This window comes from Colletotrichum abscissum (assembly GCF_030869225.1).
Source record: "Colletotrichum abscissum strain IMI 504890 chromosome Unknown Scaffold_11.1, whole genome shotgun sequence".
Taxonomy (NCBI): Eukaryota; Fungi; Ascomycota; class Sordariomycetes; order Glomerellales; family Glomerellaceae; genus Colletotrichum; species Colletotrichum abscissum.
The window spans coordinates 375,167-396,180 of NW_026849999.1; the positions used below are offsets into that span (position 1 = coordinate 375,167).

General features: G+C 52.8%; 6 protein-coding genes across 6 annotated transcripts; 3 read left to right on the forward strand and 3 right to left on the reverse strand.

Annotated features, from left to right (window-relative positions):
• Positions 1–352: 352 nt before the first annotated feature.
• CABS01_05476 (DnaJ domain-containing protein) lies at positions 353–1,984 on the forward strand (the record flags this gene model as incomplete). Its single annotated transcript, XM_060538846.1, has 2 exons — positions 353–1,336; positions 1,394–1,984. 2 exons carry the CDS (start codon positions 353–355, stop codon positions 1,982–1,984), a joined length of 1,575 nt encoding a protein of 524 aa, XP_060405108.1.
• A 960-nt stretch (positions 1,985–2,944) lies between these two features.
• CABS01_05477 (uncharacterized protein) lies at positions 2,945–4,375 on the reverse strand (the record flags this gene model as incomplete). The annotated part of the gene is made up of 7 exons (XM_060538847.1): positions 2,945–2,984; positions 3,043–3,514; positions 3,585–3,734; positions 3,801–3,933; positions 4,003–4,038; positions 4,141–4,210; positions 4,338–4,375. 7 exons carry the CDS (start codon positions 4,373–4,375, stop codon positions 2,945–2,947), a joined length of 939 nt encoding a protein of 312 aa, XP_060405109.1.
• Positions 4,376–8,031: 3,656 nt separating this feature from the next.
• Positions 8,032–10,945, reverse strand: CABS01_05478 (autophagy protein Apg9; the record flags this gene model as incomplete). Its single annotated transcript, XM_060538848.1, has 3 exons — positions 8,032–9,381; positions 9,446–10,166; positions 10,236–10,945. The coding sequence occupies 3 exons, from the start codon at positions 10,943–10,945 to the stop codon at positions 8,032–8,034; spliced, it is 2,781 nt and encodes a 926-aa protein (XP_060405110.1).
• Positions 10,946–12,319: 1,374 nt separating this feature from the next.
• CABS01_05479 (uncharacterized protein) lies at positions 12,320–14,497 on the forward strand (the record flags this gene model as incomplete). The annotated part of the gene is made up of 2 exons (XM_060538849.1): positions 12,320–12,631; positions 12,683–14,497. 2 exons carry the CDS (start codon positions 12,320–12,322, stop codon positions 14,495–14,497), a joined length of 2,127 nt encoding a protein of 708 aa, XP_060405111.1.
• An 888-nt stretch (positions 14,498–15,385) lies between these two features.
• Positions 15,386–17,957, forward strand: CABS01_05480 (ATPase; the record flags this gene model as incomplete). Its single annotated transcript, XM_060538850.1, has 3 exons — positions 15,386–15,475; positions 15,563–17,672; positions 17,737–17,957. The coding sequence occupies 3 exons, from the start codon at positions 15,386–15,388 to the stop codon at positions 17,955–17,957; spliced, it is 2,421 nt and encodes an 806-aa protein (XP_060405112.1).
• A 427-nt stretch (positions 17,958–18,384) lies between these two features.
• On the reverse strand, positions 18,385–18,891 carry CABS01_05481 (ribosomal protein S17; the record flags this gene model as incomplete). Its single annotated transcript, XM_060538851.1, has 2 exons — positions 18,385–18,672; positions 18,757–18,891. 2 exons carry the CDS (start codon positions 18,889–18,891, stop codon positions 18,385–18,387), a joined length of 423 nt encoding a protein of 140 aa, XP_060405113.1.
• Between the last annotated feature and the right edge of the window lie 2,123 nt (positions 18,892–21,014).

Sequence of the window (21,014 nt, forward strand, 5' to 3'; positions counted from 1 at the left end):
AAAAGAGCCGATTGGTGTTTGTGTACTCCTAAACAACGTACAGCATCTCCGGGAGAAGGACACAAAGGAGGCTTGTCACTGTCAGCCCGTTAAGGACTACTTGCCCCACAACCTTAGCTTTATATGGTCATATGTAGCTTTCATCCTATCCGTATTACTTGGCTTCTTTTGAGGACAACTTTTCCAATTTCCTCACTCTCTTTATACCCGCCCCAATCCCCCCCCTCTCTTCTTAAGCCTGGGTCCTGTCTTCTTTCTCCTTCGAAACCTGTCCACATACTCCCGCCCTCATATCCGGCTCTGAGCAACAGATTCCTCTACACTCGTTATTCGCAATCACCTGGCGCCAGCCATGTACGTCCGCCTTTGCGCCCTGGCTTTCGCAGCCAGTCTGCTCTCGACGCCCACTCTCGCCATATCCGCCGACCAGATACCCTCCGATACCCCCGTGTCTTCCCTCCTTACCACCGCCCAAGCTCACCTTTCGAAGGGCCAGACGTCCGATGCCCTTGTGTACTACGATGCCGCCGTCGCCCGCGATCCTTCTAACTACTTGACGCTCTTCAAGCGCGCGACAACGTATCTCTCCCTCGGCCGTACGAACCAGGCAACCGAAGACTTTAACAAGGTTCTGTCACTCAAGCCGGGCTTCGAGGGTGCCCATGTGCAATTAGCCAAGATCAAGTCCAAGATTGCAGACTGGGACGGCGCAAGGGAGCAGTACAAACTGGCCAAGAAGGACCCCGCTTCAGCTGAGCTCGCTGCTCTCGACGAGGCTCAGGGCGCTGCCCATCTCGCTGAGGCAGCTGAGAAGAGCGGCGACTGGGAAGCCTGCGTGGGACATGCCGGTCAGGCCATCATGACCGCCAACCGAGCCATTTCCCTGCGTGAGATGAGATCGCGCTGCCGTTTCCAGCGGGGGGAGGTCGAGGAGGGCATGAGCGATCTGCACCACGTATTGCAGATGAGGCCGGGAGACACGACGCCGCACATCAAGATCGCCGCCATCACCTTCTACGGACTCGGCGATCTCCAGAACGGCATGGCCCAGACGCGGAAGTGCCTGCACTCCGATCCCGATTCGAAGCCTTGTAGGAAGCTTCTGAAGCAACAAAAGGCCATTGAAAAGACCCTGAACAGGGTTAACAAAGCTTTCGAGAAGAACCAGCCCATGACTGGTGTCAAGCTCCTGATCGACTCTGCCGACGACACTGGATTGATCACAGACATAAAGACCCAAGTCGAGGAATTGCGCGCTGACGGCACAATCCCCTCCAATGCTCAGTCATCGCTGTACATTCAAGTGGCAGAAATGGCCTGCCAAGGTTACTACGACGTAAGTACTGCACTCAACGGAAGAAGCTGCACATGATTTGACTAACAACCGCCATAGATGAACGGCAAGAAGGCCAAGCAATACTGCGAAGAGGCCTTCGCTCTCAACGAGCAATCCTTCTATGGTTTGCTATACCGCGCCAAGGTCATGATGGACGGAGAAGAGTTCGAGGCGGCCATCAGGTCTTTCGAGGAGGCTAGCAAAATCCGCCCGGACAAGAACGACGTTGTCCAGCCCCTCATGCAAAAGGCCCAGATTGCATTGAAGCGGAGCAAGACGAAGGACTACTACAAGGTACTCGGCGTCTCTCACGACGCCGACGAGCGACAGATCAAGCAGGCGTACCGCAAGCTCTCCAAGATCCACCACCCCGACAAGGCCGCCAAGCAGGGACTCACAAAGGAGGCGGCGGAGAAGAAGATGGCATCCATCAATGAGGCGTACGAGGTCCTCAGCAACCCTGAGCTCCGCGAACGTTTCGACCGCGGCGACGACCCGAACAACCAGGAGCAGCAAGGCAGCCCGTTCCAGGGTAACCCCTTTGGCGGCGGCCATCCGTTCATGTTCCAGCAGGGCGGCGGCGGTGGAGGCCAGCAATTCCACTTCAAGTTTGGCGGAGGAGGCGGTGGTGGCGGCTTCCCCTTCTAATGAAGACGGGGTTGTGACAGCATTGAGAAAGACTCTGAGAGAGCGCAGCATGGAATCAAGGAGTTTTATAGGTCAAAGCCTGGAGTTTCACGGGGCCTCACTCAACGGCCGGCATTACTTTTTATCGTCATTCGTAGTTTGAGACGGGGAAACGGCTCTAGGCCATGAGGCAAGAAGCCAGTCAAGTGCACACTTCCCCAGATATCTGGGGTCGATTCCATTGTCTAAGCTGTCAGAAATATGCACAATGTGCCAATACATCTTTCCATCATGGCTTTCGGTTTGAAGCGTTGAAATGTCACCAAGTCTCGTCGTCAAGACAATTGCGCTTGCCGTCAGAGTGACGGTGTTCGGAAGGAGACGAAGACGACCATACAGATCATGTTATCGACAGAGGACAAGCCTCGCATGCTGGAGGCTTTTAATAGTTTAACTCAGCGTGAATCCCGCGCGCCGAGATCACCTGAATGCTTGACAAATTCCGAAACGGTAGTTCAGTGATGTTTACCTGTTGCTGTCACAGGCCTGTGGAGGCAGAACATGCCAATGGCAGATCATGGCGAATGTAGAGGAGAGTGAGGGACGGCATATCAGATTAGTTTCTATAAATCCGTCCGTGAGCATACCAACTCCAGGCAAGTCCGTCATTTCCTGACGCCAACATGTTGAGTATCCTTTCAAACGTTGCGTTTTGCCAAACCACCAGCTCCCCGGCACCAGATAGACCCGCTTGGAAGACGGCGTGTGTCATTCCTCGCGCCACTACCTAGCAGAGGAAGAGTAATGCTCGCCGGGAATGCTGGTATCGTGCTTATTGTACCCCCAAGTATAAAAAGACCAATTCGGTGGTCCGAGTTCCTCATGGGCCTCGACCCTGATTTCTAAATTTACAAGACCGCTCTAATCGGTGATCGAATCGTCAATGACATTCTTTTCTATATGCGCAGCGGCGGACCGCCTTCAAGGGTTCGGGTTGTCGTTCTTGGAGATGAAGTAGGCCCTGCAAGGTTGTTGTATTAGAACAGTGCTTTGCTGATGAGTGATTAAGGGCAACATACTTGCAAGCCTCGTAGGCAGACCAGCAAATGGCAGTGCTGGGCATGGTGGTCACCACGCGGGGGCGCACACCCTTGAAAAATCCGCGGAAACCCTCACGCTCGTACAGTAACCGGCACCCAGCCATGAATCCGTTCACGTTCCTCAATGCTGGGTCGGTGGCAGTTCCTCGGGTCTGAAGCATCGTCTTGATGACATCCATAGGTGTAGTCAAAGCGGCAGCGAAACCACCGGCGACACCACCAGCCAAGCAATGCGTTGTGGGATCGTATCCCTTGTTGGGGTTCATGGCCGTCGATATGGACTCGTACGCCAAGAATTGGAGGGCAGTGAAGGGCACCGTCATGGAGAGCGTGGTCGGGTAAGAGACGTAGAAAGCCGCCAACCCCTCAGTCTTGTAGACATACTTGGCGCAATCGGTCATGGTACGGTACATCTTGGCCGACCCCTGAATCTGCATGCGCTGCTTGATGACTGAAATGAACTCGACGTCAGCTACTGGGAATACCGAGTGGAGGAATAAGATGACGTTAAGACCACGCACCATCGAAAGGGTTCATCAGCGCATCGCTGGCGATCGTAGCGCAAGCACCACTGGTCGCAGCAGCCAGAGGATGGTGGACACCAGCTTGGTTGCCACCCATTACATGCTTGACAGCTTCGTATGTAGCGAAGTAAACAGCATGAGCGGGACCTAGAATAGTGAGTAAAAGGGAGTCATTGAGCATAATAGCGGTCGTGCTGGTAGGGAATCACTCACCGGCACCGGCAACAACACTGGACATGCCTCTCCACAAGCTCAGGACGCCCTCGCGACTAGCTATGCGGTATGTACCTTGAATCACACCATTGTAGACGGCCGAGGGATTGGGGTTCAGGACCTGCATGCGAGTCTGCAAAGCTCGGGGTTAGCGGATGATCGTCTGCGATATCTATAGTTATGGAAGGGAGCCGCATCGTACCTTGATGGCGTCAATCGGATACATGACGGTATGCTCCTGCAAATGTAATGATCAGCATCCGGGATTTTGTGGAATATCAAACTTGAAGGCGGGCCAGCTCATTCGGGGCCGAGACCGCAGGTGAAGGGTATGCCGTACCGCTATGCCCGCAAATGCCCCAGCAGCCATGTTCTGCACGAGGGAAAAGTTGGGCGGTAGAGATTCATAGCTGGTAGAGCAAAGAGTCAGCAGGAGGGTACTGGTATGGTGTGCGTCATCGTCAAGAGGAGTCGAGGGCGAAGGGTGGCGGCAGAAGATGTGGGCGTGATGAATGTGTAGATGGGGGCATTGCGCACTCGTATTCCTCGGCGGGCTCTGCATTGGGCTGGGCCATTGCGGCCACAGCAGATGCTTCGCCGTAGGGCTTGGGCTGAAGAGCCGCCAGATTGACAGCTGGAGGGGGATCGAGGGGGTCGGCGATGGCGACCACGGATGTGGCGGGAGGAGCTCTCGTTGAGGGAGAGACGGAAAATATCGCGTTGGCCGTCTGTGCCGATGGCTTCTCTGGTTTTTTTTATCTTTCCTTTTCACTCGCGATCTGCTCTCGTAGGCCTAGGGAAACTTATGGCTCTGGGCATACAATCGGATAGGCCCGTCGATGATGGATTCGGCCGGGAAAAGTCGACAAGTGTCGGGCAACGGCGTGCAATGACGAGGGCGAGTGCAATGGGAGCTATTAGGAAGAAGCGAGCGACCTTGAAGCTCACGGCGCCGTGCGTTGGGAGTTGCGATGCACGGTTGGTATGCAGGTGGCAGTTGCGAGACTTGAGGTTGTAGGAACGGCGGAGGTAAGGAAGGCCAAACCACGTCGTAACTAGCAGGAGAGGGAAAAAAAAAAAAAAGGCCAATTGGAGCTAGCAGAGTCAGGTAAAGCACAGGCAGTGGAGGCCGGGGCTAACGTGAAGGTACATTTACTGTGGATTGGATGTCGGGGCCGAGAAAGAGAGGGGAGCTAAGGTATTGGCACCTGGGTACGGAGTACTGCGTACTTCGTACCCAGAGAATGGGGAGAAATCACATACCTCACATTACCTGGCCCAAGACTCCAGGTAAACAATTATTACTTGGTCGGTGAGACATGCTCTGTGTTGCAGTTTCCGCACATCTCTTGACTACCTTACCTAACGTAGCTATCTTGTTGAGTGGTAGATGCATCAAGGCAAGGCAAGGTAAGGTACATTGGTGGCAGTTGGAAGATACTTGGTTGGGTCATAGAAGTCATAGAAGTTTCTCCTCCCAGCGGGTTTAAGGCGAGCTGAGGTGGTTTTCCAGGGACTCCCGGGCGAACTACAGCCCGGCCTACCAAAGGTATCTTCCAACGCCAACGGACTTTTGGCCATAAGGCACGGGCTTCGATTGATATATCAGGCACCTTTGCCCTTGGAACATTGAGTATATGTCTCTAGATATGCGTTGGCATGTCCACATTGCTAAGATGCAAACAGGCATATCACCCTTGGAGTTCCTCATAACAAGTACCGAGTGTTTACTGAATTTTGATAAATGGCAGAGCATGGCGACACAGTGAGCCAACATTTATTTACCTGGAAAACGAGAGGAGAATGTATTGTTGTCCCAATATTTCCGTAGACATCAGAATAGCAAGACCGGGAATAGGTCAAGAAGAAGGGGAGAAAACCCAGAAACGAAAGAGCGGTACCAGACAGTGTCCTCAAAAGTGTTCCAGCTCAACACTCAAATGGACAGTCCAGATTCCAGAGTCCAACCTCGGGTCTCGTCTGTTGCGGCCTCGGAGATCAGCGGCCCGCTTTTCCCCAAGACCCGGCTTGCCAGCAGCCAGTAGGCACTTGACCTCTTTTTTCCAGCTTTTCCATCCTGTTTTGTCAAAACCTTTCCCCCAGTCCCAGTCTCTCCCTATCGAGGCTATCATTGCATCTGGTATTTTGAAAATCTGGTCAGTGGCAGGCAGAGTGGGTCATCCTAGTAAGATCTGTGTGGATTTCTTCCCCTGACTTTTTGTTATCAATCTCATCTCTGTCTGCTGACCCTTCGCCACGTCTCTCCGCCCACATGTATCCGTAGGATCAACCACACTTCTATGTCCGTGAAGCAATCGAACGCCGCGGTCGCGGTAAGCCGCAGCGTGGCCAGTGTATGTATCGTTGCGTTGTTGGCAGTATCATTTCTACGTTTTCCTCCCTGACCGTGCAGATGCCAGAAAGACACTTCATGACGCTGACTTTACATCCGATGTGACCACATCCACCCCAATAGTCGCCCCCAACACATCAGACTTTGTATCGATGTATCATTCAACCTTTTCCCTCCATTTGAGGACGCCAGATTTAGCTCGAGATGAGACCAGGGGATGGCTGGACCTCCGGCTCCCATCATCAGTGCTCAAAACGAGTATCGGCAACCCCCAAGATGAGGATTACTGTGTTCATTCTTTTTTTTTTCTTCGGTTTACCCGTACCTTTCTTCACTCGCTTAGCTAAGTCCGTCAAGGGTTCGGCCGACCCCCCGGATCCAGCCCGTGCTTTCAATGGATCCGCCTGGCCGGTGTCTCCAGTGTTCCGACTCTCCCTATAAGCGCCCTCCGGCAAGTGGCTAGGAAGACAAAGTGACTTTGAAGCTACCCGGTTAATGGCTGAGGTGGTGATGGGTCCCTGAGCTGGGTCTCAATAGAGAGTGAGCACCTCCACTGCAAACAATATGTCAAATCCAGTCAAGTGGTAATGCCCTCATAGCCTCACAAGCACGCCCCTGCCCGGCACTCACTCTCCTGTCTCATCGTCTTTCTAGAAGGACAGAAGAAGCATCTGACCCTTGAGAAAGCTGGATTTGACAAAAGGCTCTGGGGGACAGTGACCCATTTGTTTGCGTCCTCGCTTCAATACTTCTTCGTAAAATCATGGAACCTCCGGCCTCGGTTCTGGAATTATCGCACCCCTTTGGCGGGTCATGTCATCTACCCCTGTCACTGATTTAGGTGATACTGCTGCGTGGTCGGCGCACACGGTACGGATGCGAACACAGCCAACGAAGACAAGGGCACTCTCCTTCCTCTCTCTCGTTCTGCTGTCTCTTCCCCAGACATGGCATATGGTAGGATTCAACACGATGGGCTCACGGGTTCGATACTTGCAGACCTGCGGCTGATAGGGGAAAGGAGACAACACGGAAGAGAGCGCCAAAGTCGTCTTGTCTCACTGCAATCGCAATGGTGCAATGCAAGATACGATCAAGGCTTTCATATTCGTTCATCTCGGTTGTCAGTAGCCTTGGCCCTTTCACCCTTTACTGACACGGCACTCGGGCCTCCATTGCTTGCATCTAATCTCATCTTATCAATCTCCAGCCCTAGGCCGCCCATCCACCTCGTCATGCGTCCGACAGAAAACTCTTTGCCGTTTCCACTGTCCCGAGAACCCGTACTGCTTCGTGGGCTATTACTTGGTTAGTACTCACGATGTACACAGCCTACATAGAACCTACCGCCCATAGCCACTCGAATGCTCGAACCTACGCCCACTGACTTAGCTCGACTCTCTTGCAACCCCCCTATTTATTGCGAATTTAGGCTTGCGCGGCGCGCCTTTTTTGCATCCCGATCCTCTTCTGTGAACCGCCTCGCCCAGAGGCGCTCACACGGTGCTCTGGAGCACGTGTGCGGGCTTCTCGGAGATACGACATCTCCCTTCCCGGTCCGGTCCGGCGTCCGCCCCGTCGGCGAAAGCAAGAGAACGTCACGTCCCCGTGCTAGTGGTTGAGATTTTCAATTTTTTCTTCAAATGGTCATTGCCGTCTATTTCATTTCTATAACAATACTACCTGTGTGTATACGACTGGGCTTCTTGAGCCGGGTATCCTCCTTCGCATTCCTTTGCCAACCGTGGCAGACCTACGGCAAGGACTGAAAGTGTGGAAACCCATTGGATCCATGGCCCCCTGGACCGTTTACTCAAGTTTCATTCTCGTCTACTAAGTAGTTAACGAACCCATAACATTATCTATGGTGTTACCGCATTAGAGCCCTCCTCCACCTTGGGGGTTGCTACGGTGGGCCTGCTGGAATTGGTAAATCAGCCCCAGTACCCCGGCGTCTTGCTCGCCTGCATCAGCCATGCTGTTTTCTCGACTCAACCCTTTGGGCGGCGATGTCTCCCATACAGACTCGCCTAAAGGTCCTGAGCCCCCATACATCTCGTCTTCAAATGGTCCTTGAGAATGCAGTCGGGCGTCTGTGGCGAGCCCGTCTTCAGTTGACTCTTCAATTATACCTTCACCTTGGTATCCCCCCCGACCGGGTCGGCTCCGATGCGTACTTCGGGCGCCGAACCCTGTTGCGGCCGGTTGGTGGTGTGGATCGAGTAGCATTGATGCCATCGGCGACGGAGCCGTCATCGAGGGCCCGAACCTCGGCGTTCGAGTTTGTTGTCCAACTCCACCACCAGGAGGAGCTCGACTTCGCGATAGGTCATGCCGACCCAGTCTGGAACTTTGCATATCGGCCGCCAGCGTTGGCGAGTTCAGCCCCGGGAACGCTGGTGGAGGATGGAAAGGATGACGACTCCCTGGCGGTAAATGGCCCGGGATGCCCGTTTTCGGGTTGATCACATAGTTGTCCAAGAAGCCATAGTAAGATGCTGCCATCTTGTTATGTTTCGTGGAATAATAGTCTTCTCGAACGTCGCCAGGGCCGGACTGTTGCTTGGCCTTGCCCACGCCCTTCTTGAAATCGAACTCGGCGAACGAGCAGATATAGCCAACTCCATCCACGTGGATTGTGAATTCCCGGAAGAAATCGATGATCTGATCGCTGCATTTCGGTGCCGAGAAGATCAGTACCAGCGAGGCCGTAAGTATACCAATGATCTCCTCGATCAGAATCACCAGCTTGAGCTTGTAAAGCTCCGAGAATTCACGCTTTACGTCGGCTGTATGAAGACGGTCCTTCCAGTGGTCTGGCATATAGCGCGTGTACTCAATGACATAGAGCAAGGCGTGCTCTGGATTGAACACAGTTGTCTCCTCAGAGATCATGCCTCTTGCAGCCGCCCATATGGCGGCGAACACGCCGATATAGAACAGTGCTGATCGCTCAGACGTGATCTCGAACCCGAGAAACAGCTGCGGATCGAGGAATGAGGCGACGGCAAGAACTGAAGTAATGGCTCCTGCGACGAAGGTTACCGTTCTAGCAAATTGTTCCGTCATTTTTTTCGGGAACTGGTCAATGTATCGACTCGCAAACGGATAAGACATGTTAATACGCTCCTGGAAGAGATGCGGAACCTCGTTGAACTCGCGAAACTTCCACTCTGCAAGAGGCGTGTACCTTCTATGGCTGAAAGTTGAAGGGTCTTTCTGGTACTCCTGTTGCCCAATATATTAGCTTCTCTGATGTGATCTTCGTAACGTCACAGTGGAAAGGACTTACATTGTAGTACGTGAATGCATGCACCACAATGAGATAAGCGACCACGAATGGCCCAATCAATAAGTTGATGATCCCAGCAAAGACCAGCCTCGACTTCAACTTGATGCTTAAGAGGCCTCGGCGATCAGCCTTGAGAAACTCTTGGTGGACCTGGTTGTTGGAGTCGAAGACATAAGTCAGGATTGCGAAATGCAAGTTCCATTCCAAACTTCGGGAAAAGAACTGGTGTTGTCGCAAGAAGGGTATCGGCAGCGTAAGGTCGAGAATATCCTTATTCATCATGGCTATCAAGTAGTTCTCTCTCCTCATGAGACGGTTGGCAATGTCTGCAGCATCTAGCCTCTCCTTGGACTGATTGCGCATCCACTCTCGCGCAGATGGGCGCACGTTGATGGCTGTTTTGGGGTTCGCGTCCCGCAAGGCCATAACGCGGGCAACGATGTCTTGCCAGGAAACGGTCTGCATATCCTCCTCCGGTATCTCTAGTAGATAAACGTAGAAGTTGCGCATATGGTTCAGACGCCGAAGATCCATGGTGAACTGTACCGTCTTCCATATAAAGTAGAAGACGTACAGCCACAAGCCTGTGTTCCACATGAATGACATCTTTCTGGTGCACTGAGGAATCGTAACTTCTTTCAACGAGTTGCTGTTAGGGATTTTTGTGTACTCGACACATTGAGTGAGAAAGGTCAAAAATACGGCGAAGAAGGCAGATTCTCTGAAAGTATTTGGTCAGCATCTTTCACGTGTACTGTCAATATCCAGCAGACTCAAAGTCTCGACTTACACCAGGTGCAACGCCCGCGCGCACACGATACACCAGAAACCGCTCCCTCGATAGTAGTAGTAGACATCCTGAACGAAGAAGTCGAGGTTCGAGACATTAACCCATCTCCAAAGAGCCTTTTCTTTCTCGTTGTTCGACGCAAGGCCTCTGGGATATCGCTTCGCCTGGGGCCGGATTGGTTTGACGAGATCTGCTGGATGAAGCCTTTGCTGCGCTTGTGTGGCCTCCCATTGAGCATGGGTTCGTCGACTAGAGGGACCAGGTATTGCGTTCTGCCTCGACGGAGTAGCAGCTGGCTTCCTCCGCCCAGATCCTTTGGACTGCGCTACCACTTCGTGTGGCTCAACCAGCAAAGAAGCCGGGACGTCGTTATCTCCATCATCATCCTGTCCCAGCCATCGTGGACTCGACTCTTGTCGGATTCCGCCGCGATGAGTCCCGCGAGCAGTCGGCCCCGGTGTGGCTCCTACAGGTGTTTTGAGCAGGTTGGCATTGCTGTCGAGAGTCGCGTGGCTGTCTTCTGCTGTGAGGCCTGGCATGTGGTCCAGGTCATAGTCTTGAAACTGCTCTTGCAGGTTCTCCTCGTCCACATCCAGACCTGCGTGTTCTTCGATATCCAGGTCGCCGTCAGTATCTCCTCTGAGTTCCTTGTAAAACGACCTCGACCCTCGAGACAGTGGGCCGAGTTGAGGGAAGATATTGGAAGCCATGTCGAAGAGAGACAAATCGGGTTTCGCGAAGGAGTAATCGGTCGTCAGGGCTTATGGCCGTCGCTCATGGCGCTCGGTCGGGGTCTGATTTGGAGGAGGATCGAACGAATGCAGCTTGCGCGACGAGAGGCAGTCGGATTTGGAGGCAAAGGTCGGTTTGTTATCGCATTCCTGAACGGTCTTTAGGTCAGCTCGGGAGAGTGGTGAGGTGTAAACTGCAAAACGGTTTGAAGGTAGCTCTGTTGTTGTCACTTGATATGTGATTTAGCGGTCATGTGGCTATCTCGGGTGGTTGCAGGTGACAGAAGCCATGGGAAGTGTTGGGGTGAAGGACTTCAGACTCACAAGCCTATGCGGAGTGACGCCTGGTCAGCTCAGGTAGGTAAGTTGACAACGCAGTGAGACAAGGAAAGCTAGCTACTGCACAGGGAATCTTTCAGTCCGATGTCAGGAGAGTACCTAGAAAGGCGATTACAGTGCGTATGGCAAGGCAGGTAGGAAGAAGAGGAAGACGGCAGCGCTGTTTAAGGTAGGCAGAGATAGATAGATGCTTTGCCTGCATATGTCTGTTATGTCAACCACGCGTGCCACGTCAAGGTCGCCAGGAACGGACGGTTTTCACCTAAGCGGCAGACAGAGGAAATGCCCAAAGGAAACCGAAGATGTAGTCAGGTAGGTAGTAGTGTCTCTCAAAGTTCAGAACGGGTCGTGGAGGGGCCAGCACCTTTTGCTTTGGCTTCCCATGTCAGTCTCCCAGGTCCCTCCGGCAAGTAGGTAGGCAGCTAGGTAGGTACCATAGCTGGTGGTCCGCACACATCCAGGTGACGGCATGGCTCAGGCGGCACCATGAGTGGGGAAGGTGGACACAGGCAGCAGGCGGTCAAGTCATTTTTGCCGTCAATCCCCCCAGCTATTAAGGTATTCTCGACCGCCTTCCCTAGGTTCTTTGGCCCAAGGGTTTGGACGTCATGGTACCTTAAGGTGTCTTATCAACGTGTTTACTTATCTCTTATCTTACCTTGAGGAGGTAACTTATCTAAGGCACCTAAGGTAGGTACCCTTCCTCAAGACCAATGAAGTACCCTTAGGTGCCCATGGAACTACCTTAGACCTGTGAGGCACATAACTCAGCTTGGTTTGGAAGTACAGAGTATCTTACGTAACTCAAGGTAGGGATGGAGAAGAAGGTAGCCCTCTATCCTTCATGTCTTAGTCCCTAGTTACAGGTGTCAGTCCAACCAAGAAGGGCATATCGACTCCCCCGTAGGCAACTAGTAGCTGCAACCCGGTATCCTGATCCCTTCCAATCTTGATCATCAGCCACTCTTACGAGCGCGTTGATGATCTCCGCTGGCTCACTTACCGTTCCTCACCATGGTCTCTGCTCCGCCGCCTTCCTTGAGACCACTGCCCAGCAGAGATGTGTCCAGTTCTAGTATCGGCAATATGCCCCAGTCGCCCTCAACCACATCATCGGCGAGGGCGTTGAACCCTATTTCATCCAAGGTGACTACTGTTCTTTCAACATCGTATGCCGATTCCGAATTTCGGGATGCCTTGCAATTGCTCGACAGTCGCAACCTCAAGAATACGCCCGAGACACGCCGTCAGTTACGGTTAGGCCTACAGAAGGAGGTGATTGACAGCAATGGGGAGATTGTCTCCCAGTTTGGCCGAGTCGCCGATGTGAGTCCCTTGGCCCAAAATCACCAATTCGTTGACTAACATCCCCTTTAGCAACTGCGTCGCATAGGGGCTACTCTGGACAAGTTAAATCACAACTATCAAGATGTGAGGGGTCGGATTACTGCAGCTCAGCAGGAGACGGGGCCTATTCTGGAAGAGGCTTCATCGTTGATGAATCAGAGAGCAGACGTGGAATCTAAACAGCAACTTCTCAAGACATTGCGCAGTCACTTTATCCTTTCTGATGACGAGGTCGCCTCTCTGACATCAACCGCCGAGCCTGTTGACGACAATTTCTTCGCTGCTCTTTACAAGGCAAAACGAGTCAGCCAGGACTGCGAGATTCTACTCGGATTTGAGAAGCAGACGCTGGGCCTGCAACTTATGGAGCAGACATCCAAGAATCTCGGTCTTGCCTTCCAAAAGTTGTATAAATGGGTCCAGCGGGAATTCAGAACACTGAACCTCGAGAACCCCCAGATGAACTCATCAATTCGTCGCGCCATTAGAGTTCTTGCAGAGCGGCCATCGCTCTTCCAGAATTGCCTAGACTTCTTTGCGGAGGCTAGAGAACGCATACTGTCCGACGCTTTTCACGTCGCCTTGACAGGTAGAACGGCCGCCGGTCTCGAAGATCACTCGGTTAAGCCTATCGAGATGGCTGCCCACGATCCGCTTCGTTATGTGGGCGACATGCTCGCCTGGATACACTCGGCCACTGTCAGTGAGAGAGAGGCTCTGGAAATCCTTTTCGTCTCGGAAGGCGACGAAATCGCCAAGGGACTCCAGACGGGCCGGGCAAATGAGCTCTGGCAGCTTCTGGGCGAAGGTGACGCTGAGACAGCACCCGACTTTGATGCTCTCAAGGCGCTGAACGACCTTGTGGACCGAGATGTCTCAGGGGCAACGAGAATGCTGAGGCAGAGAGTCGAGCAGGTCATTCAGTCCAACGAAGAGACTATTCTCGCCTACAAGTTGGCCAACATTCTTGGCTTCTATCGATACACCTTTGCCAAACTTTTAGGCAGCGAGTGTGCGCTGTTAGAGCTTATGACGGGACTTGAGTCGGGCGCATTAAGGCAGTTCCGATCGCTCATGAGGGATCACATCGCAACTCTACAAGGCGATTTCCAGCAGACGCCTTCTGACCTTGTGCCTCCAGACTTTTTACTCGAAGCACTGAAGCAGCTTACTGCGGTCATGAAAACGTACGAGATTTCGCTGGCGTCGTCATCGGACCGCGAGGCCGACTTTCAGCCAATTCTTGCAGAGGCCTTTGAGCCTTTCTTGGCAGGTTGCGAAAATATGGCCAAAGGTGTGAGGCAACCGGCTGGTGCCATCTTCATAACAAACTGCTTGCTTGCAGCAAAGCATGCCCTCGAGCCTTTCGACTTTACTCAAAGAAGAACACAGCGGCTGCAGGAGAGGGTTGTAGAGGAGAGCAAGAAGCTCACGGAAGAGCAATACCAGTTCTTCCGCCGTGGTTCTGGTCTGGCGCAGATTCTTGAATCCTTAAGCAATTTTACGACGGACGCCAGCGATGTGAAGAAGGTAGCGTCGCTTGACGAGGTACAGCCGCCAGCTCTGAGTCGAGCCAGCCAGGCTCTGGACGACTTCTTACCATCGGCGCTGATGGACGCCATGGAGAATGTTAAGCGCCTACAAGATTCAAGTCTGGCGCGAGAACTCACCGAAAAGGCTGCGGAAAGATTCTGCGACGAGTTTGAGCACGTCGAGCAGATGTTGCTCTTAGCGGACGAGCTGTCAGCCGGTGACGGTGCGTCAGCTGATGAGGGTGACGAGCCTCAGTTGCTGCGAGACCTATTCCCTCGGACCACAGGGGAGATCAAGGTCCTCTTGTCTTAGGGGGGCGTGACGGAGAAGCCGAGGGTGCCTGGCCGAGGATATGGCCTCAGAGTGAGGTTAAGGCTTTGGCGTGGACTGTGTGACAGGTAGACTAATAGGTAGCACAAAGGCTTTCTACACCTTCAATACCCAGTCGTCCCCGCGTGTTGCTATCGCCTAGTGCCGTGTGCAGACCATGTGCTTCAAAAGGATGCTTTGTGACTTATCGTTCACCTGAGGTACAATTTCCAGGTTTGCTATGAGGTGCTTGGGAGTCTTGGTATTTTGACCTACCCATACTACATTAAGTACCTTACCTACTTATGTGTGCGACTGGTGTTGTAGGAGCATCAACAGATACCCCGAGGTAAGATATAGTTATGTATTGGCAGAATAGGCACCTGACCGACGGGATCTCACGTTCATTACCTCTCCTATTATAAAGGCACTTAGGATACTGGGTAGTGGTGTTCCCCTGGTAGGTAACTTACCTTGCCTTTGGTAGGTAGGTAAGGTAGGTATGTCAAAGGGAGAGAGCTAGCCACTAACGCGTGCAGCACTACCTAAGGTACAGATGACCTACGCTGGAAGTTGCCGTCTGCCTTTTTATTGCTTTACCCCCACTCAGCCACCAAGACCGACGTCACTGCGGCCCGCTAGCCTTCAGTTGCCCCCCGCCATCATTCGCCGGCAATCCCTCTGCGGGAGAAACAAAGGCACCGCATCCTGACCTTGAACTCTACCTGACCTCAACCTCAGCTCCAGTTCGCTCAACTCCATCCTCCGCTGTGGAAAGCTCATCCCGACTGTTTCGACGTTCCGGATCGTGACGAATTTTCTGCCCCAACGTCAGAACCATCTCGCGTCTCTACTCAGACTTGGACATACTATGGTCTGGCTTCCAGTACCATGTCACGCTCTCGGGGCCTTGCCATCCTCCAGAAGACATACGACGACAGCTACTTGAAATGCTCCACTGCTGTTTACTATGAAAGCCAGGTATATCTTTGCTTGCTCCGAAATTCAATGGCGTGGCATACCAAAGGATGATTTGTCTGTGCTAATTCAGGTTTTCCCATGTTCTAGGGTGATGAGACCGAGGCGATGCGATGCTGGAGGAATGCCCTAGATCAGCTCAACGACCAACGCATCACCAAGCTACTACCCAATTACGTTGCTGGAACCGAAACAGAAGACGCCTTGATAGATTCTTTGCGCAAGCTCGAACTGCAGTGCAAGGAGCGCATTGACCTGCTTGAAGCGTTACGAATATCCCGACAAGACGCCTTGACTCCTCAACCCAATAACCCACCCACCCCGAACCGCTCTATCTCCCCCGACCCATACACCATGTCTACTCCTGAACGAGGCTACATTGGCCAAGGCACAATTCCAGCTATAAGATATCCCGATCTCTCGCGGCCCGCGTTGCCCAAAAGACCGTCGTTGCCCTACAGAACATCATCTGAGCAGGCTGTAGTCGGTCGCGACCAAAGTCCCGTGACGTCTCCCTTTGCCGGCCCTTCAAACTCTCCCCGAGTAACGTCTAGGAAGGAGCCGACTATGAGGTCTCCGAGCCCTGAGAAATACACCATGCGGACCACCCTGCGGAGCGGGAGGCCAGGCGACAAATCTGCAAAGTCAAGTCGAAAATTGTCCAAGACCGAAGGACCTGGTGCCAGCAAAGCTGCAACTCTTGCATGGACTGCCCTGAGTTCTAGAGAAAGACTCTCCAGAGCGTCGCCAGCAGTACCAGAGGTCTCATCGTCTGCGCCTGTCACGCCTGCAGAGCAGTCCCGCAAGCCGCCGCCCTCGTCTGGCATGCAATGGGACGTACATACCCGTCGGCTCGTGACGCCCAGAGAAGCTCATCCGTCTTTCTCAGATGCGACTGGTAGTGCAAGAACATCTGAGGATTCATCGCAAGTGCGACCATCAGCCTTGTCCGTGAGTGCGGCATCGAGTGCCTTGAACGCCATGTCCTATCAAGATGCTCCAGGGGTCGAGCATGGCACCCCAAGACAAGAGCGGACCTCGCGTTCAAGGGACCCAACGTCCTCAGTCTCACGATCCAGAGCATCGCCTCATGAACGGCCTCCGTCATCTGACGCTGACGAGTCAGAGTTACGACGCAAGACTACGCCGGACGTGGCCAGAATACGGAGGAAGCCAGTCGGGGACATACCTACCCGGCCCAATAATAATCTCACGAGCGGATCAGAACAGGATAAAGCCGATAGATCTCATCGTAACGTGCAATTGTCGCGGGGCCGTTCATCTTCGAGTTGCTCGGACAACGCAGAAACAAGTCCGAAGGTACCTGGCAAGAAGAGGAAGGGAAAGAGGAAAGAAAACGCAATCGCAGCTGATGCTGAAGGCCCTTCTTCCGAAGCATCTGCCGACGATGAAAAAGAGGGCTCTTCGCTCAAGACAGCCTGGAAGGAAACGAAAAAGAAGATTATGAAAAACCTTCCAACCGGCGTGGACGAGGCAGCCGCAAAGCAAATTCTCAATGAGATCATTGTACAGGGCGATGAGGTCCGATGGAGCGATGTTGCCGGCCTAGAGATAGCCAAGAACGCACTCAGGGAGAACGTGGTTTACCCGTTCCTGCGACCTGACTTGTTCATGGGACTTCGGGAGCCTGCAAGAGGAATGCTGCTTTTTGGTCCGCCAGGCACGGGCAAGACCATGCTGGCGCGTGCTGTAGCAACAGAATCACGGTCGACATTCTTCTCGATATCAGCAAGCAGCTTGACGAGTAAATACTTGGGCGAGTCCGAGAAGCTCGTCCGAGCATTATTCTCTCTGGCGAAGACTCTGGCACCAAGCATCATCTTCGTTGACGAAATTGACTCGTTACTTTCTCAGAGGTCCGGGTCGGGAGAGCACGAGGCGACAAGGAGGATCAAGACTGAGTTTCTCATTCAGTGGAGTGATTTACAGCGAGCTGCGGCGGGTCGGGCCGTGGATGAAAAGGACAAGACCAGAGGAGATGCGAACCGAGTGCTTGTCTTGGCGGCAACCAATCTGCCCTGGGCTATTGATGAAGCCGCACGCCGCAGGTTTGTGAGGCGTCAATACATACCACTGCCTGAGTCCGAGACTCGCTCTACGCAGTTTCGAACACTTCTGGGGCAGCAAAAGCATGTCCTGTCCGACGCGGACATTGAGAAGCTCGTTCTCCTTACAGATGGTAAGTATTCGTCGTCATTTTAGAGGCGAAACGGCCATCAGAACTGATACTGATATGGGCACAGGATTCTCGGGCTCCGATGTAACGGCACTGGCTAAAGATGCGGCCATGGGTCCGCTCCGCTCTTTGGGCGAAGCTCTCTTGCACATGACCATGGACGAAATCCGACCGATTTCATTGGCAGACTTTGAGGCGAGTCTGACAACTATCAGACCGAGTGTGAGCAAAACGGGCTTGAAGGAATATGAGGATTGGGCCAAGGAGTTTGGCGAGCGAGGTGGATGATGCAGGGCAGCAGGCATGCGATTCGCGAGGTGTTTTTGTTTCTCTTTGTTTCTGCGTGACATGGCGATTGGTCGATTGGCTAGGGGAGCGCACGTGGAAGTGATACCCTCCAGAGGCGCTTGATTATCGGTAAAGGAACAAGAGATATCAAGTTTTACGAAATATTCTGCGTAGATGGCTAAGACAAGAGACTACTGCAATAGTGTTGGTATTTGTACAATGATTCACCAGTGACCTCGGATGTTCGTCTACACGTTTCCAGCCACAAATCAGGCCAAGGATATCGTCAACTGAAGTGAATACGATGCCCAGTGCTCTGTGTCAACTCCCTTTCCTTCCTCCTTTGTGTTATACAGCGTTGTGTTGTAATCCTTACTATACCTTTTCCTGGTTCTCTGTTCAGTTTTTCTTCCGCCAATCTCAGGCCTTAGTCGACCTCGGGCTCAGGAGTCGATTTTGAAGACTTCTCCTGCCGCCGCGTCTCTCGTCTAGCAACCTTGGCTTCTCTCTTTTGCACCTTGGCTGCGATTCTCTCCTCCTCGGTCGGTACCGGTGGGCGCGCTGAGATGGGTGTACCGTGGGGCGCGATGATGCTCTTTACGACGTGGCGCTTGTGAGGTGATGTCCTCCATCCGGGAACAATGGAAACGACATCTCCTGTGCGAAGGGATGAGTTGGGGTCGTGGACGAGGTAGTGCGTTGGTTTCGTGAACATCTAGGAAGCCGAGGCTGGTTAGTCTCCTCAAAGATAAGAGTCATGGACCAAGAGCTGATAACTCCTGGGTTCTATGTATCTCACCTTTTGGACCTTTTGCTTCCATTGCTGGCCACCCACGCGCACTTTGACCGTCTTCTGCATGAGCCCTGCGCTCACGACGACGCCGTTGAGCTCGCGGACGACTGCGCGGGCTTGCGCCATGGTCTGGGCTGACATGGTGGGCGGTTGGTGATATACAATGGCAGCGAACTCGGTCTGTCGAAAAGATCCCAAGAGGGAACCAGGTCGTGAGCTTGGAAGTGCTGAGGGTGTCGCGTGGTATTTCAAATAGATCGCTGGCTGTGATGGTGACCTCGATACGGTATGCTCAAGCCTCCTGGAGAGAGTGGAAAATTAAAGAATGGATCATGATTCCTCGCTTCTCATTGGTCAAGCGGGCCATGTTTTTACCGACACCAAGACCATTTTCTGGCCTACTCGATTGGAGTCCGACAGAGTGGAAAGATCAGACGCTAAGATAACCTTAAATTCAACAAGGTGGCTTGGCTTGGCCTGTGGCTTTTGGTGACAGCTGGTTCCTGGGTTCCGGGGCCACGGGGGTTACCTCAGATACCTTACCTAGGTGTACAATGTCAAGGTCTATCTCGGCTCATCAGCCTACTTTGTCTCTTTCTCTTGTCACAGTCAATACCAAGGCTTGGTTCGCTCTGTTGGTTCTACGAGCTGAAACATGAGCTTGCTTCACTTATTTTGGCTTAAAAACATCCCCGATGAGCTGGAGCGATCGGTACCAAGCAAGGCGTAAGCGTACCCGCCTTCGAATTGGGATCGAATATGTACTGCCTTGGTGTTTTGTCTGTCAGGTGTCATGCGTTCCGAGCAGATCAGCTATCCACCAGGATGCAAGCCATGTAAAGGCCGCAGTCATACTCAAGTACTTCCCTCAGAACCAGACTGTTGTGTTCTATCTATAGACAATTTAACTCATCACTGCCTACCTCAAGGCAAAACGCGCTCTCCTGGAACAGGATTGGCGTTTCCCTCGCAATTTGATCGCTGTGAGCACCCTCTGTAGGGGCATCAGACTGACATGATACAATTTTCCATGACCCATTCAAGGCCATTCCGACGTATCCATGTGGCCCCAGAGGGCCGACGCGTATACCATATAAGTGACCAGGGGTTTTACTCATGTGAAGACACGTCTGCTATGGAGATGACCGAGGCTTTCTTCTGTATTACCTTCTTCCTATCGCGGTTAACTTTTCCGCTGTCTGGGCAACTTTGAGTTCAAGTGTCTCTTCAGTACTCCTATCGCTCAAAAAAGCATGGCCCACACGTCCACTGCATATCTACCGGGGCATCATTAGCCACAAGTGTTTAAAGGCACCGACTTCTCACACTGGTATAAAAACCACTAAGGACAATAGCCAGTGGCAGCATCGGCAGACGGACGCCTAGATTCCCCGATCTCGGTAGGTCTCAATGCACCGAGACGGAGCCTGCCCCTTGGGGTTGCTGAGAGAAGGCAAGCCTTCACGTACAAAACAGACTGACCTGACAAGTTTGACCAAGTAATATGGTAGAGGACGCGGAACCCAAGAAGCGTTAGTTTTCTCTGTTACGGGTAAACGCACCTGATGGTTCGGCAAACATTCGCCGTAGCGGCTAAAAGTCGAGTGGCTGAGACCCGAGCCGAGCAGAAACTTGTGTGCCGTGACTCTGACCGTGTAAAAAATCGCAAAGAAGACAAACCTACGGATACCTAGGTAAGGTACCTTGAGCAAGGTGGGCCTGAGTTTGCTGAAATCCACTCAAAGGGACGATTCAGAAGTGCCTCCCTCTGATCGGCGCTTCTCGCACTGTAGAGAACTGTGCTTTCGGGGCAATGCTTCGGTGATAAGATGAGCTCAACACTGTGTACTAAATGTACCTATCCGAGTTCCGTTTCCATCACACTCACCCCGCATCTAAGGTCCCAAGGTCCCAAGGGCCCCAGCAGCAGTCAAGAGTGAGGTGAGTATCCATAGGTACGCAGTACCTAGGTTCGAAGAGGCGACGGTACCTTTGCTCAAGTGTTTGGTCACTTTGGTGTCCCTCATAAGGTAAGCCACCCACCCACCACCACCTTGGACTAAGCCAACCAAGGTAGTCTGTCTTCTTCCCTCGCAACTCGGCCTGAATCATCTTCCCTCAGATTTGGTCCCTCGCTCGTCGGAAAATTCAAAACCAACATTCCTCCCTCTCGACTCGCGCTCACTACTTTACCATTTACTTCACCCTCACGCAGTCCCTCTCCTCACCTCTGTGACCAGATCTATTCCATATCTGTTCACTCA